This window comes from Hippichthys cyanospilos, chromosome 12 (genome assembly GCF_059441005.1).
Source record: "Hippichthys cyanospilos isolate Australia breed blue-spotted pipefish chromosome 12, RoL_Hcya_1.0, whole genome shotgun sequence".
NCBI classification, from domain to species: Eukaryota; Metazoa; Chordata; class Actinopteri; order Syngnathiformes; family Syngnathidae; genus Hippichthys; species Hippichthys cyanospilos.
The window spans coordinates 2320744-2338141 of record NC_142380.1 but is presented as its reverse complement, the minus strand read 5'-3'; the positions used below and the strand labels follow the sequence as shown (position 1 = coordinate 2338141).

Here is a 17398-nt window from a genome sequence, read left to right as displayed (position 1 = left end):
TGAGTCCTAAGAATTCGCTTCAGAAGGGCCTCATTGGTGGCTTAACATTTGCAGGAAAAAGATAATAAATAGCCCCGCCCCTGATCAGGACGCTAACTTAGCATTTCCTTCTGTCACACACACACTTCAAAGATCAATTTGCATTGTTCCCCCTGCACTGCATACCCTTTATTGTGGCAGTTTGAAATGCTCTGTGAATGCTGAATGAAGATCACAGTTTCACAGCACCAAAACAAATAAAGCAAAGAAAACAAATAAAGCAAAGAAAATAACTTACTTAGTAAGTTCCTGCTGTCCTGAGGTGGTCTCGCCAGCCACGTGCGGCTCCGTGGACCCAACGGCGTTTTCGCCTTTGTTTGAGTCCTCTCCATCTTTGTGTCTGAAGAGATCGTCGAGGGGCAGCCTGGTGCTGAACACTCTCAGTTTCCCCTGACCCAACAGGCTTCGAGTCCCGCAGTAACAGAAGGCACAAAGACGCTCACTGAAAAAGAAAAAATGGGTGGTGGAGGGTAGTGCTGTGAATCGACAATATCTCCCCGATAAAGAAAGCTCCATAAAGAAATTACATGGAATGAAAGGCAATTTTTTCATCATCAATGAAACATTTCAAAATTAGGGATGGGCCAATAGCGATGCCAAGTATAGGGCCGATACATGACTTTATTTTGGCAGAAATCATCCCTCCCAGGCTCCATTTTAAGCCTCTAATGTAATTGTAATTATTATTTTAAAACTTGCCCTGCCGCAACAAGAATATCCTATGAGAGATGGGAGAGAGAACACTAGACGAAGAGGTGTTCCCACGCATACACGGATGCACACGTAGCATCGCAATGTCGTCAGGGTCACCCGGCAAACAGACTTGGTTTCCTTACAGGGATCTTTACCTAAGCTTAGCAACACAAATCAAAAAGGAGGAGTTGGTCAGCTCTCCAAAAACAAAAAGTGGAAGCAAACCAAACCCATCATGAACTACGTGATGCTAGCAATGTAGCAGTCATGGCTAAGAACAGTGACTCAAGCATGCTCATAATAGAGGCATGGGGATTATTTTAATAATCGTGTCAATTGTTTTGTTGATTAATCAATGAATAGATTAAAAAAAACATGTTTTAATTCCCATCCTCAAACACTTGACATTATTTCTATTATATTAATTGATAGTGCAAAACACATAATTGGATTCAGTTAACACTTTGGTCCATGGTTTATTTGTCAACAAGATGCAGGTGTGTTGTCACTATTCAGCAATTTATCTGAGAGGCAGTGTCGAAACGACAACATGGGGAGGTGCTTGGACAACGGGTGTCAAATCAACATTGCAATGCCAAATTCAAACCCACTCATTTGGCAGGACTTGGCCTTTCAAAAACTATAGTACGGAAATGACAAAGGCAACACAGATCTCAAGCCAAACCAAGAAACAAATTCATTTTATGTTATACATAACTCAGTGCAAAAATTTAATTCAAATAGCAGAGAAGCTTTAATGGAATCATCTTACAAGGAGATCAACAGCCGTGACAACATAACTTCCTTGGTGGAACTACATAGGTAGATAAGACATTTTTGGTCTGAAAGACGACATTGTTAATAAGCTCCCGGGAGACGTTATTGTTTTTGCCTTCTATCACTAACTTCGATCGTATGAACAGCAAAGACGGATAACAACCACCACAACTGTGGCACCTGGGAAGAAAATCTGCCAGCTGATGACTGTATGATTGTATGCATGCACACAGAAAACAAAGTATTTCACGGTAAAGAAAATTCACAGTCAAGGGCTTTGCTGTTGCTAACCTGCTTTGGACTCCTCTACTTGCTGGGACAGATGATCCTGCAAGAGGCTCAGGTGGAGGGCTCTGGTCCGGAGGAGGAGAGGGCGTGTCCTCCTCTGGCGCATCACTGTTCACCACTTCCACAGTCTCCCCTGCTTGGATTTCTGTTTCTAAAGGTGATGAGAAAATGGAAGAATTCGTCTATTGCAGGTATGACTGATATTTTCTTAGCAAAATACCAAAGTAAAGAAAACCCTGGCGCGTGCGCAACGTTTTAAGCTTTTTTTTGTAGCACCAATTCTGCGTTATGTACAGTATACAAACTTGGGACTTGAATGTCCTATCCAATGCAAAATTAAACAAGTAAATAGTCTATTTGCCTATTTCTGAAAATCAATCTATGAGTGATAAACCTTCAGCCTCTTTGTAATTCTTTTTTTTTAAGTTTTTTTTTTTTTACGTAATACACACACCTGTTGGGGATGTTTGGTAGATCTAATAAAAGAAATACAAGCCTGTGGAAGATCCCCACTCCCTAGGGTATCCAGCCTGAACAGGGGCATCAAAGTGAATGAGAACTCAAAGTGAACGTCACATGACGCGATGTACACTACACTCATTAAAAAAAAAAAAAGCACAAATGCGTCTGCAGAGACTGATGGGATTTTAAAAAGCTTTTAGGGGGCATTAGCCTTGGGCTCTTTCCCACTACTCCTCAATGCCAATCTTCGAGCAGGAGGAGAGGTGGAGGCAGTGAGTGAAAGACCGAGGCGAGGGGGAATACAAACCCACTGCAGCTCAAGCCGAACCTTTTCATTTCTAGCCCTGAAGAGGAAGGTCAAGGTAGCACTGAAAAAGCTCTCATCCAGCCTCCGCTGAATGAGGATTTCACAAGGAATGGGGCTGTGCAATCTCACCTGTGTCCTTAGGGCCAATGGACTCTGTTATCTCTGTTCCATCCATACTGTCTTCCTCATCCATGATAGCCCTACCTCTGGTGCGGCCCCTAAGGCAAGAAAGAGGCAAAAATAAATAAATGCAGGCAATGGAAATTAGATGTAGCCACAGCTGTCGTGGAGGAGGAACAGCGGACTGTACCTGGCCCGAATACCCATTAGGGAGGAACCTTTTTAAAAACGATAAAAAACTGCATACAATTCATGAGGACGCAACATCACCCTTTTTCTGTTGTTAGCGCATCACATGTAAAGATTAGTGACATATCTACGAATGGAATTTACAATGCCACTGACTCACCAACTGACAAAGTGTAGCCATTGGGGACCCGCTTAGCTTGCCTAGCTTAACCTAACGGAGTTGAATACTGTACATTGATTTCAACCTGGGCCACCGTGTAAGTAGGCATGGCCTGATAATGGGGTGGACGCTTTACTGTGGTGTTAAAAATCAAGGTTTCAATAAATATACTGTCCATCACCGGTAATCAGCCTTTTTTTTTTCTTCTAGCAAACGGAGGGTTTAAACAGGGCAGAATACTATTGGCTGCTTTCAGAGTTGACTGAAGAAAATAATTAGATGGCAATGTTTTGACACACATCGGGTATAAGGCGCATGTTTTTATTTTAACCCTGTCAGGACCTAAGCATCATGTCTTGAATCTTGAAATCTTGAAATAAGCAGCACAGCCAAGCACATGAACTTACTACTAAAGCCATGTCAGCACTTCAAACATCAACACTTCCAACCATCTGACTGCATACCAGCTCATACAAATTGCATGCATGCGTACACATACAGGCGAAATAAATAGTATATGGAGCCTTTGTCAGCATTTTTCTGAGGCCGAGGGGCTGTGCTGACATCATCTTGAGAGCCAGCACGTGGCGTGCATAATTGTGGCGGGTATGACTGCTAACATGCTAAATGGAAAGAACAAACACCGCCCAAAAGGGACCGGTTTCGTCTCAGGGGTGCTTGGAGGGATACGGGCGCGGAGAGGAGGAGGAGATGGCAGGATGTGGACTGGCATCATTTTGATGTCACCAGAGAGAGAGGAAAAGAGGAAAAAAATAAATCACAAGTGGCTGGACGCTAAATCGACTCCTCCCTTTAAATAACTTCCATGTCAAGATAAGTAACAACCCTAAAGTATGAAGGGAGTAGTGGCAGTCAAACCGTGCCGGCATTACCGTCATAGTTACCTGCAAGTATAGCTTAATTGAGTAGATCCTGTCTATCAAAAATGTGTGTACAAAGCTGAACCAAAGGGATGCTGTTCACTGTTATTTTAAAAGGGGACGTCAAGTTAAAACAATGGCTCTGCAATACGTTTTATGCGCCGCCAACAAGACTAAACACAGCATTCAGATTACTATTATGCAAAACAAGAATTAAGCAGCAATGGCTATGTTCACACTGTTGCTTGAAGCGACCCAGTTCTGATTGTTTTTGCTCCTATTTAACCTGTATCTGATCTTTTAACGACTGCGTGTAAGACACGATTTTTTCCAAAGCAAATCGGGCCACTTGGGTACTGTATGTGGTCCTGAATCCAGTCCATAACAGATCATTTGTCATGCAACTTCAGTCTGAACAACTCGCACGTAATAAAAAAGAAACAAACGTCAGAATCCTGCAAACAAAACTGCAGGAGCGTTTTGGAAAAAAACAAAACAACAATAGGAGATGAGGCAAAGACAACTCAACGCAGGGATAGCAAAGTGTATTAAGTTAATCACGAATGACCAATTTATATAAATCATTGATGACCACCATTTTTTTCAATTCCACCAAAAACCCAAACTAGTTGTCAATCATTTGTTATACATGATTAATTGCAACACAAAACGGAAATATTTCCTTTACAGTCTTGTGTTCAATAGATAAATGTATTGATATTTTCCGTACAAGCCAGAAAGCCATGCAGAAATCGGCTGTGCGACTTTTCATCTCTGCACCCCTCCTCCTCCTGCCCTCCCCAGTCCCACCACAGCAAGAGAGGAGGGAGAAAAAAAAAAAAGGTGAAAATAATGCTGTGGTAAGTAGTCCCAGCTAGCAGCATGCTGCCTGGAAAACATGACCGGAAAACATGACACTGGAATGGACTGACAAGCAGATGGAGCGTGGGCAAAGGAGAGTATTTTAACAACCAGTTCTACAAGAGCCATTTGACATGTCTGCATCTCAGACAATCAAGTAGTAATTTTTGACTGAAGTAACAGCGAAAGCTAAGTCTGTCCAACGTAAATTCTGTATTTCCACTTAACCTTTTCGCTAACTTTGATTCACTGAATGGTAAATTCAGCGAAACTGAACAAAAAACTGTTTGAAAATGCCATGTTTCTATTCAAGCATCTTCATGCAATCAAGTCATCTTTAAACCACATCACCCTCATTTGCTTTGCTTTAGAAGGAAAATAATCAGATCCAAAGAGATTCCTGATGATGTCGCTTGCGTTAGACAGTAGCGGTAAAATTGAAATCAAAAGCAGTCCAACAAATGTAATGAAAATAAAATGCCCATAATTTAGAGTCATCTGTCTGTGGCAAAACAGTTAATATTTTCCTTACTATTGATATTCTCTCTCTACAATGCACAATTCTATTGCATCATTAATAACTACCTCGAAATTTACAGAGGAAATAAACAAAAACTGCAGACTGGGACAAAAAAATCCCTGAACATTGAGAATCAAATTGCCCTGCGATGAGGCAATTTGATGCTGCCAATTTCTATTTGAGAACATTAAATGATTTTTATGTAACTTTTTATCCATATAGTCTCTTCATCTAAGGAAGCGTATTCCATGACTCAATATCTGGTTGCGTCATTACCACCAATCAGCTGCCCCCTCTTGCACGTTACATCTTGTAAAAACACACTGTTTAAGTTTGACACAAGGAAGACTGTGCAGTAACAGTTTTGCCCCAGCTCCATTGAAACCTCCTTTCGATCAAGGACTTCAAAATCGTACATACAATAAATTGAGTCCACAACTGGACCAAAAAACATCATGTAAAAAAATGCATTAGGTCCCGACCCATTCACACCAGTGGTCACTTGCAAGCGCATTAATTTAAAAATAAAATAAAGTGCACCGGATTATTTGATCCACACCAAAATCATCAGGATTCACACTTGACCTAACCGAGGCAAGGTCAGATCATTATCAAAGCCAACATATCCGAGTGTCTTAAGTTGAGGCACACAAAAAATATACTGAATTAAAATAAGAGTTGAATGGACTTAAAAATATTTAAAAAGTTGCAATTCCGTGCTGTAGGTGGCACCAGTTATGTGGGCAGCAAGGCAAGCCAGTGTCCAAAAACTACAAAAATGGACGCAGGCTGCGATGAACGGAATGCACTCATTTTTTTATGACAAAGTCGCAAAAATGAACGAACATTGTATGGCACAATACGGTTCTCCCAGTTTATGTATGGATCTGATGTCAATGAACTAAAGAGTATATTTACACGCCCAAATCACATAATCACATTCAAAAATGCACATCGCAAAACGTGGGAAAAAACTAGAATATGGTCCTCCAGACACTCCTGTTTTTTCCCCACATTCCAAAAACATGCATGGTGGGTCTAGCGAACCCTCTAAATTGTCCTTTGGGTGTATTGAACACTTAATTTACCTTAGGTGTGACTGAATGTGAATGGTTGTTCCTTTGTGTTCCCTGCCATTGATTGGCTGGCAACATGTTCGGGTTGTGAACCGCCTCCTACCCGAAGACTGACCACTGATGCTTTGCGAGGATAAGTGGTTAAGATCATGAGTAGATGGATGGTTGAATGGACGGATGGATATACTTTCCAGGTATCAGATCATTCTTCTCAAAATAAGATAACAAGAACTTGCGTGCGGAAAAACGCCATTGGGATATCACATTCACACCCTAAAATAAATCAAGTGCAACGTCTACTTGCAAAGCAGAAAAGTGCACAGTGTTACCCTATTTTTAATAGCCAAAAACCTCAAGTTAAAACATAGAACGCCCTCACATGTAGTTGAATTTGAAACAGTCGCCGTAGCACTTTAGTTGATTTAGTGCCACCAAGCGGTAACAGAATGGATATTAAATCAAGATCTGCTATCAGCTACAATTCATGCCCAACCACTCACACAGTCTCCCACTGAAGTCAACATTCAAAATGAAACGTCCTTTGCTCTTTCATCTTTGCAGATGTCACAACTACCAATTGTCAGGCCAGCCTCGAACAACTAAGTTACATATCTTATTGTACTGTAATGGCCCAATATATGTCAAGGATAGATTCAGTGACCAGTGCCTGAACTGGCAACAGCCAATATTACCACTCATTTGTTGAGTTCCGTATCACTCAACCGGTCATGCCATGCCTTTGAACGCCACGCACACTCAGAACCACGGATGTTGTGGACAATGTGAGGATGGACATTACGTGAACAAAACTAATGCATGCACGGTTTTTCAGAAATACCGCCACAAGTGTTCACTTGATTACTTAATTAAAAAAATGTGAACAAAGAGTTTTCTTTCCGATACAGATGATTTTCCAGTGAGTCACACTGCCATGGTATACCGCCACCTGCCGCCAAGGAGGACTTAGTCAATATCAGACTGAAGATAAGGTTGGTATCAGCCCCATACAAAACCTGCGATTGGTATTTGGCTGTCCTTCATTTTTAATGCCAAAATGGAGTTCAGGGTGTGCCCCCTTCTTGCCTAAAATCAGCTGTGATAGGCCTTGAAGACATTCATGGCACTTATGAGGTATTGAAAGTAGATGTTTTGTCTTCTATGATTGCACTGTTTTGCTGATATTTAAGGTTCTTGTTGTGGCATCCTTTTAGTATCAGTACTGATGTACTTTATGGCTTCAGACACTTTTGTGCATCCTGTTACTAATAGCAACTCACCAAATATTCAGACTTTTTTCTCCAAATTTTCCATGAGGTGCTACTGGTTTGAGTTTTGCTCTATCGAATCACTCCTCTTTGTACACACCGTCCCTTGTGAGACTCCTTGCTCATATGTGAGGGGCCCCAAGTAAAAAATAAATATAGAATTGCGTCCGCACTAAATCTTGACACTCCTCCATAAAGTTTCAGGGAAATGACTTGAGTTGTTTTATGGAGAAATACATTAGCTGGGCTAAAACACGCCGTCCTGCCTCACACTCTTGAGAATGCAAAGCAGCATCCAACTGAACTCGTCTCTAAGACACTCACCTAAGCATAAAACTAAAAAGGTCTCGTTATGGAGCGAAAACATACTTTTTTCTGTTCTTAGAGGAGGCTGAGAGTTCCGCCTGGGGTAGGCAGGCGGTAGCAGCATCCTTGCGTGGCCCGCCACGAGGTCGATTGTCGGCATGAGCGGGACTCCCCGCGGATGTTGCCCCTGCACAGCTGGAGGGTGGTGAGGGTCCCTGGTCAGAGGGTTCCTCAGTCTGTTCCTCTGATGACATTCTGACACAAACAAACAAAGATGCTATCATGGGGTCACATTTTTGGAGTGATTCCAATTAGAATTGTTCCCTTCAGTATGCATTTTTTGTCTACTTCTTTCAATTTGACAGTGATAACTACATTTTAGGGAGAACCCGCTGAAGATGGAGAGCTTTAGTGCTTACACTGGAAATGTGACCACCACTTCTGCCAAAAAAATGTACTATTCATAAATCTGGTGTTTTGTTGACGTAGGCGGTGACGTCCAGATAGTTAGGGGTGGATTTTGGCAAAATTACTATGCATGAAGATTCCATATTTCATATAGCGAAAGGTTTCCATCAACTCTTAAATATGCATTCACAACTTCCCTTTCTGATTGCAGCCTCACAAGGACACCCATTATGACAATGTTGTATTTTTGGAAGACAATTGTGTAACGTCAGCTTCCAATGCAAATTCAGGAAGAAGCTAACCTTTACAGGTAAACTTAATTTTTGAATGCATGCAGCCAGCTGTTCTATCTGTCAGCGTTTTTTTGCTGTTCCGTCACAGGGAGCTGAACAACTCATTTACACCTATATGCCATCGCTACTATCTTGCCAAGCTCGCCATTCAAAATGGCATGCTCCTTGCAGACAGCTAATGCTCGGAATCCAAAGCCAAGCTCAGATTTGATCGAAACTACTCACTACATTTTTCACACACGTTTGTTCACGTAATGAGCAAAAAAAAAAAAAAAGATTTCAGTGAAACTTTGTGGAGGGGATGATGCTCTGGCCAAGTAAGAACTCTTTAAATGCTGGTGTGGAAATTCAAAGACAAACATTAACCAAGAAAATCTATAGGTTGGTTTTTTTTTTTGTTTTGTTTTTTTTAGTAAACAATGAATAAATTCAGGGACAGACAGGATGTACAGGATGCCTCAGCTGAGATTTGTGAGCAAATAACCCGGCAGTGATTTTTGATTCCAAACACTTTTGACACAAATACTACTCGAGACGTCAGATCCTATAGGGGAGCCGGCACCATCTGACTGCCTCGTCTTTTTCGCTTGTGTCTGATTGGTCTCAGAATGCCTACAGGCTCTCTAGACAGATGGTGGTCCAGTAACACATGAAATAGAAGCCATTAAAAGGACACTACTGAGGGGTACCAGGCCTATGCTAAAAAGAAAGTAGAATTTGTAAAATAAACTTACTTTGTTTTTAATAACCTTTCTTCAACTTTCTTCTTGAGAAAAATGCAAAGCGCACTCCACAACAAAAGACTTAGCCAAACGCACACGAGCAACTGGCATTCGTTTCCTTCGAATCTCACACATCGATGCGCTACAATGAAAGAAAACTGCGACCCCTGGTATTTTTTTATTTCATCAGGAAACAACATTTTAAGGTGCCACATATTGAACCACTTTGTTTTTAACTTAACTAGTTTCACAACTGTGCACAATAGACAAGGGTGGGATTGTGTGATGCCGCTCTGTCTGTGGTGGGCCTTGGATAAATTTTAAAACAATTAAACAGCTGTATGAGCAACTTAGTGTGATTACACAACAGCGTGGAACTGCAAACTATCAAGATGATGGCTATGTATTGCTACCACACACATTTTTGATGGCTAACAATGGCGGTGTCATTTTTGAATTAAGCATGGAAGCGACCTAGGAGTCCAATCAGGAACAGAAACAGGGCAGTTTTGGTTAGACACGTGGAAGCTGGGCCAATGTTGAAGCTTGAGGGTCCTTTAACACGGGTAACGTCTCTTTTACTTTGCTGCCATGACAGCAGTAATAGCGCGTAGATGTTCGAATTGACAGCAGTCTTTGTAACGAATGGGGGAAGGGTAGATTGACATAAAACCTATAGCAGGCCGCACATTTACAGTATTTTTGTAAGGTAGGGTACCTGCCTACTTATTTGAAGATGCCAGTAAAAGTGATACATACACCCTTCATGCCATGACCAAAGTACCAAAATTGTATACATTTAAAACAGTTTGCTTCAATGGTTGTGTGTGAAGGAGTGCGATTTTCCCACCATTTTTACACAATGTTATAAATTGCAGGCATCAGACACAGACCTCACAAGTCACTTTCGGTCGGTCGGTCTATTTGTTCAGATGTTTTTATTTACAAATTATTGGCTATGCAGAATTGTTGACAATGCCCTGCATTCTGTTAAGATGCGATGCCGATAGTTGAATAATCATGCAGTTTGAGGAGGTCTCCTGAAAAGATGTTTTGAGGGTACGATGATTCCGCCCAACGATAGCGAAAATGCATTCATATAATGTTTCCTTAGCAGGATGATGATCTTCAAATCATCACACTTTCAGGGATTACAGAATCTTCAGTGCAGCATTGGTACTGTCATTTTATAAGTTTTCAGTTTAGGGAACAGATTTTTGAAACACTTCTCTGGCCCCCGTTGGTTACGGACGCTTATTGCAGAATAGCTCCGGGCTTCAGCTAATCTGACGGCGATGACACCCAACATGGGAGCATCTGAGGTGAACCCACAGGGTAGTCACGACTACCACCACGGGCTCCAGTGTACACATGCAAACGTGAGCTTTTGTCAACTCCAGCTCGGGCACAAAGCACTTGCACGCACGCACACACGCGCACACACACACACACACACACACTTGGCTAACAAACGATAGCTGCAAGCCTGTTGTGCTGATCGGTAACGGCAGAAAGAAAACCAACTTAAATGCGTGTTAGCTCAACTCATATTCTCATTCCACTTGCTTCTGGTAAAAGTTTGAAAGTGTTGCATTGTGCACATCATTTTTGCAGCAGTTTCGCTAAAAAATGCTACGTTACAGTCAGGAGGACCAAGATGATGATGATGATAACCATGCAGCCTCTGAACCAACTTCCCAGGCGGAGATGAGCATCTGTGCCCAACACACAAACGCACGCGCACAAACACACACAAAGGCTAGGTCTATTGAACGAAACGCAACTGTGTTTGTGAACTACAATGCCACCCAAGTGGAGGGGATGCTTATATAATAGCGTAGCTTTAGCTCGCACTGCACACAAAACGAACACGGTTAGTGTGTGAATATTTCGATGGTGTTACAACAATCTAAATACAGCGTACGTGATACGCTCGTTCGACAGAATGTTGCGTTGAACAGTCCGAGTCACGGAGGAGGCGACAAACCCCCCCGACGTCAGCAGATGCATATTGTTGGTTCGAGCTACCAGAAATAATTAGAGGGGGGATGCCAACGTTCCTTACCTTCAAGCCCCTAAGAATAGTGAATTATCCTCTTCATGTCCAGAATAGCTAGGGGGGATGAAACGTCAAGGTTTGCTCAACCAGCTAGCTAGCTAGCGAGCTAATTAAGCTAGCTAGCCTCTCTCCGATGAAGCGCAGCTCTCAAAAACGCATCGCGCGTATCGTTATATTCCAGCGCAGCAAGGTTATTCCCAACTTTGCCCATTTGATGCAAGGAGCGCTGCTTGAAATCCGTCAGAAAAAGCGCTTCTCCGGGACACGCATTCGGGAGGAGTGGAGGGGGGGTGGGGGGTGGGGGGGATCACTTTCCTTTCTCCAATGACAGCTGTCGTCGCACGAGTTGGGGTTATGTAGCTACTTGGTGTTAGCCACCCAAGTCTGCTGCCCAAAAATGTCTCGCATTCACCTTCGGAAAAGCCCCGCCAAAAATCCGAGTCAATGCTCCATGTCGGCGTTCGAATCCACGGCACGGCGCCAGGCGACGGCTCGGTTGGCAACTGGTTCTATTTTCTTCAGCTGCGACAAGCTGCGGGACCCAGCGGCCAGTTACGAGACGCTCGCAGCCACCCTGCCACGCAGTAACAGGCGCCTCGCCACACATGAACGGATAAACATGAGCTCGAAGGGACCTCCGCGTCGGCGACCGCGAGGAAGAAACTGCGATGGGGTAGCGAAATATCGCAAAATTAAGTTGATGCTTGCGCCTCGGTCCAGTCTGGAACTGTGGCCATGGCTAATGATAAGTGTAACCGAAGCACGACCCCTTCTTGGCTGTTCAAAAAATAGATCCAGCAAACACCGTGCAAGGATGAAATAACGCGTCGGCGTTGACTTCGACAAATAGACGTTTCATGAACGTATCGATTTCGAAACAACGACGATTGGGCGCAGAAATAAAAACAACCCCGAAAACCGGATGCCAATTTCTTCTAAATACTCTCTGACCCGGCGGAGGGATATCAGCATTTAGTAAATAAAATAATGGAGGGCAGGGCGGAAAACATGGCTTCCGGGACGACTCCGGGATGGAAGGGAGCGTGTTTTGGCTCGTGTGTGATGCGAATTATCGTCCACCGACGGTTTTTAAATTTCCCTCAAACAATCTCGGTGACACTAAAAGTTATTAACAACTCTCGCTGACATGGTAACAGGTCAGGTCAGGAAGATTTTGACGGGAGAAGTGGCGGTTCCGGGCTCGTTTGGGGGGCTGCCGGCACAAGCCTATCCGATATTCAATGTGAGCAGCTAGCCATGTCTTTCTTCCTCTTTCCTCTTTCAAATAAACCCCCGTTTGCTGCCACGTTTGCCAGAAGGGTTCCGTGTTTTGCAGAAAAGTGACCAACAAACAAGCTAACCGCCCGTAACGCAGGGGTTAAATTTCGGAAAGACCCTCGGGGTTCGACTTCCAGTGAATATACGGAAAATGCAAAAGGCATTGGGTGCGGCGTGAACGTACACGATATCAGCCGCGTTCAAACAATTGGAACCATTTTTTTGTTGTTTGACTACGCTAAATGGGGTGTTTTTTGAGGGCTTTATTTCTCTTAAATGGAAGGCGAAACATTGGCACCTTTTCCTTGGACCGCGAGCTCCCCCTGCTGGACACCAAGTCAACAGCACGGCGACGCTGCAATTTATTTGATACGCTGATCAGCTGGGGGAAAAACAAACTAATCGCCATTTGTTATTGTTATTCTTTTTTGCATTGAAGAGTTACATTAAACTAAAGTCATAGTTATTCCGCATTGTAAATCTTTTGACAACTTGCTGTTTGTTTTAATGCATTTAAAACACTTCTTAGCTGATAATGCTTACATTGTATGGCTATCAATTAATTAAACACATGACACCCGATACATTGCGGGATTTTATTGGAAAAAAAAGAAGATTGGTCGTGAGTTGAGCGATCAATAAAAAGCTAATTAAAGACAGGTCATCGCACTCACATTCACACGTATGAATTATTTGGAGCCATCAATAAACCTGCACGCATCATTTTGGAGGTACAATCCCCCCCTCAAAAAAAAATCAGCTCACAGTCCAGATAGTCTTGCGACACCAGAACCAGATGTTCCATTTTACCGCTAGGTGGCAATGTCTGATCAGTTCTGCTCTCCTCACTTCGAATCCAAACGATCTGATGACGTAACCATGTTGCTCAGCAGCTCTCCGGAGTCAGACGGATTCTCGAAATACCAACCACAGAATTGACCGGCGCACACACTGCCTGATTTGCAACATCCGAACCGATTTTTAAACAGTGTGTCCCCGTATAAGGTATGAAAAAAGGCCTAGTTTTAGTTTCATGGCTCTTAATCTGTGGAGAATTTTATGGCTAACGTGTGAGTAGAATTGTAGAGTGAAAGCAATCAAATAATTATGTTTTAGTAGTACATTTTCTCTATCTGCACTATGATTGAATGGTAATCGATTAAGGTGGTTTTGGGGAAAGAGCTAAAAAAAAATCACATAGCAGACAGAGGGCAGCATGGATCTATATTTTTATACTACCCAAACTGAGCGTATACAAATGAAAACATCTTTGCTACATTAGCCCGTTTAAACTATTGGACAAATGTTAATGTATTGGGGTTAAAATAAAACTGCTTTGTTTTAGTTTGTTTTATTTTAAATGAACGCACGCATGAGTCTATCTATTTAGAGAAAACGTGGAAAATCATTATAGAAATAATTTCTCTTTCACTCGTATAAGTAACAGTATTTGCAGACAGTTCAAATACCATTCTGCCACATCAGCAAAAGTAGACTATTATTAATTTCACGCTGATTAGACAAAGGCTTAAGGAGCTCTGTTCATATCGCGGCGCTTAATTGATGCCCTTTGGCTATTAGCATTGGGAATCATTTTCAAGTCATTGTGTGACTGAGAGATAAAATGAACTCATTTGCAATCTACACATTGTTAGCCCCACTTCAGCAAGTGTTAGTAAAAGTACAAAACGACTGATTTGCTGTGCTTTCAAGATAGCTGCCGTCACTTGTTTTGTCACGGCTTCTACTGTGCAAATATACAAGATGAATGAAAAGTAACCCCGTATTTTGACATACTTATAATTTATTCATAGCGCAAATATTTTTCTCCATTTTCTGTGAGACATGGTTATTAAATTTATGTGTTTTTTTCTAGATGGAACACACATATATATGTATGTATTGGACATACTTAAACAGTACAATTACAGGGCAATTTAGTACTTACAACTTAGTAATACAGGACAATTTAGTCCGTCCTACTTTGAGTCATATTTTTCAAAAACATTGAATTGAACTCATAAATGTGGGGAGTTTGTAAGGTCCACTGCAAAATAAGTTTTAGCCTGAAAAACAAAAGCAGCCCAATTTTGGGTTTATTTATTAAAATCCCTGTTTTGTCTTGCAACAAAGCAGGAAAAACACAAGAGGCAGCTGCCAGGTGAGCAGATGGATCATATTCCTATCGAAACATGAAACCAGACACTGGCGGTGGCTTTTTGTCTGCATGATAATAAGCATTTTATGAATCCAGCGCATGATAATTCTCTGGACTAAAGCTAATTATTTTTTCCATATTTTATCACAATACGCTCAAACACGAAGCTCCCCGTGAATGCCCAAGAGAGACAACAAACCTCAAAAGAAGGATAGAAAAACGCTCTCTTAATCTTTGATTTTGAATAGATTGAATATTTCAGATGTGCACTTGCAAAGTTTTGAGCTCAATATGGAACGATAGTTGAATTACCTTTCAAATGCATGTACGCATAAAAGGTAAACTTCCTTCGGAGTCGTAAAAAGGATTTGGAATGATTCAAACAAGTGTGAGAAGGGAAGAGCAAGCTTATCTGATATCCTGCAATGTTGGTCATGACAACCTTTGAAGCACAGCAGATAAAAGAAAATGTAGTGGTTGCTAGGTCCAAGTAAACGTAAAATTTTTTTTGCTATTGTGCAAAAGATGAGAAAGCGCATCACTATTGTACTCTGTAGATGGAAGGAATCACAATAAATATCATCATCATTATGTTCTTGCGCTTTTTGGGAACAATGGCCAATCAGTGACATTTATTTGTCACAGTCCTCACCACCATATTGGATGTAAGTATTTGGAATTGTGAGAAGCTCCTTTGTTGAGTTATTCTGACAAAGCTGGAATCGTTGAACTAATTCAAAAGGTATGAAATGCTTACATCATTTGAGTATCAATATTTAGCAGTGTAAAAGGGAGGTTTGATGCAGTTTAAAAGGGGCGGAGCTCCATGGTGACCAGGTGTGGGTCAGTACTCCTAGCCGACCGCCTGACCACCCTCACGCCTAAGGGAAATGTTTAAAATCTGTGATTTTCCACATCAATGCAGAATTCTTCGATTCCTTGATACTGCGCCACAAGTTATTTTCCATTAACTGCATATTTTAAGAACAAATATATAATTGATCTGAAGGCAAACTCTAAATGAATGTTTTAAGTAAAGAACATCCGATGCGTCCAAACAACGTCAATGAAAATGAGTCATTTTCAAGCACGGGAAAGAAAACATGGCAGAAAAATCATCATTTATCATACCATCCAGTCATGCTTTCATTAAATAAAATGCACATAACAGAAGCATGAACACACCCAATATCCAACGCTTAGAGATCAAATGAAGGACATTTTTATGTAAGACTGGCTGTTAGCTAGAGATAGAGGTAGATTGACAGCGGTTCTGAAATGTACCCCAAGAGGTATTTGAAAGCGTTTGAGGGTGTGCATGCGATTTTAACAGAATTTTTGCAGGTATAAAAAAATGTAATCTAATGCTTTTCAATGCTTTGAGAGGAGCAGAACATTTTCCCTCTCAAATTAAGAGCAAATGAATTGGAACATAAAGAAATATATTGCTTAACTTATGGTAACTCCTTTGCAAAACCTTGAATCTGGCAAACGAGGCAGAAATAAAACAGATGATGTTCCGCACTCAATCTTCTGGAGTTGGTGAATTGAATAGGATAGCGCTACTACAAATATAATTCCAAAGTTCGAAGAAATGAGCCACGCTTGGCACTGCACCATGTTTTAAATCTTTCTTTTTTTCATCCAAAACTGTTTTGCACTGGTTTGGGGTAATATTTTGAAATAATATTTCACAAAGAAACAGCCCGAAGAAAGGGCCCGAGGTGGGCCCCAGGGGTAGCCAGTTCCGGCTTCTGGAGTCTTGCTATGACCCTTGTTCCGCTGCATTACCTTATGTCCCCAACTTACAATTACTGCCTCTGCACCGCGCTCATGTGGCCCTCGGTTTAGCATAGTGGATTAAAAAAAAAAAAAGGGGGAATAGGCCATCGCTGATCTCCCCCCTCCATCCAGACCACAGAACCCCAAAGCATATACAGTATGTATGCAGTGCATAGAAAATCGATTGTCAGTGAGGGAAAGGATGTAAACCCCGACTGACCTTCCTTCCTCTTATGCCCCGCTCTCGATTTGATGAGTGTGAAGGTTGGGTAGGACAGAGGGAAATAATACGATAGCGCCGAAACCCAGTCCACCAACTCCATCTCCATTCCCCGCATCAGCTCCTCGGGGTAGCCGAAACATGTGTTGCCAGTAGGCTAGCTTTTGTTACCATAGCGACTGCTATAACAAATTCTCCTAGGGGTTGAGGATAGAGCCCAGGGTTACCTCTAAAAACAGTTGGGTTAAAATTAACCTAATAATGGGTCGAAAAAAGATACAACTGTTTAGTGAGTATAAAAAATGTTCGCAGGCTTGCTGGTGTCTATCTTCTGAGGTAGGCGGAGCACACCCCAAAATGGTTACACAGAGACACTCACAATCACACCTAAGGGGAATTTAGAGTGTCCAATATACCTACCATACCTGTTTTTTAAATGTGGGAGATTACTTGGAAAAAAAATAAAATGTGGGCATGGGGAGAACATGCAAACTTCACACAGGAAGACCGGGCGAGCTGGAATTGCACACAGGA

At 41.9% G+C, this 17398-nt stretch overlaps 1 protein-coding gene across 1 annotated transcript in view; it reads right to left on the bottom strand.

Moving 5' to 3' along the window:
* The window catches only part of kmt2cb (lysine (K)-specific methyltransferase 2Cb), a 48400-nt gene extending 36246 nt beyond the window's left edge, over positions 1-12154 (bottom strand). The window contains exons 1-5 of the mRNA XM_088428645.1: positions 11433-12154; positions 8008-8199; positions 2696-2784; positions 1801-1948; positions 278-481 (exon numbers count right to left, since the gene is read on the bottom strand). Of these exons, the coding sequence (XP_088284771.1) occupies positions 278-481; positions 1801-1948; positions 2696-2784; positions 8008-8198 (632 nt within the window). The 5' untranslated portion in view covers position 8199; positions 11433-12154. The remainder of the gene's footprint in view (positions 1-277; positions 482-1800; positions 1949-2695; positions 2785-8007; positions 8200-11432) is intronic.
* Between the last annotated feature and the right edge of the window lie 5244 nt (positions 12155-17398).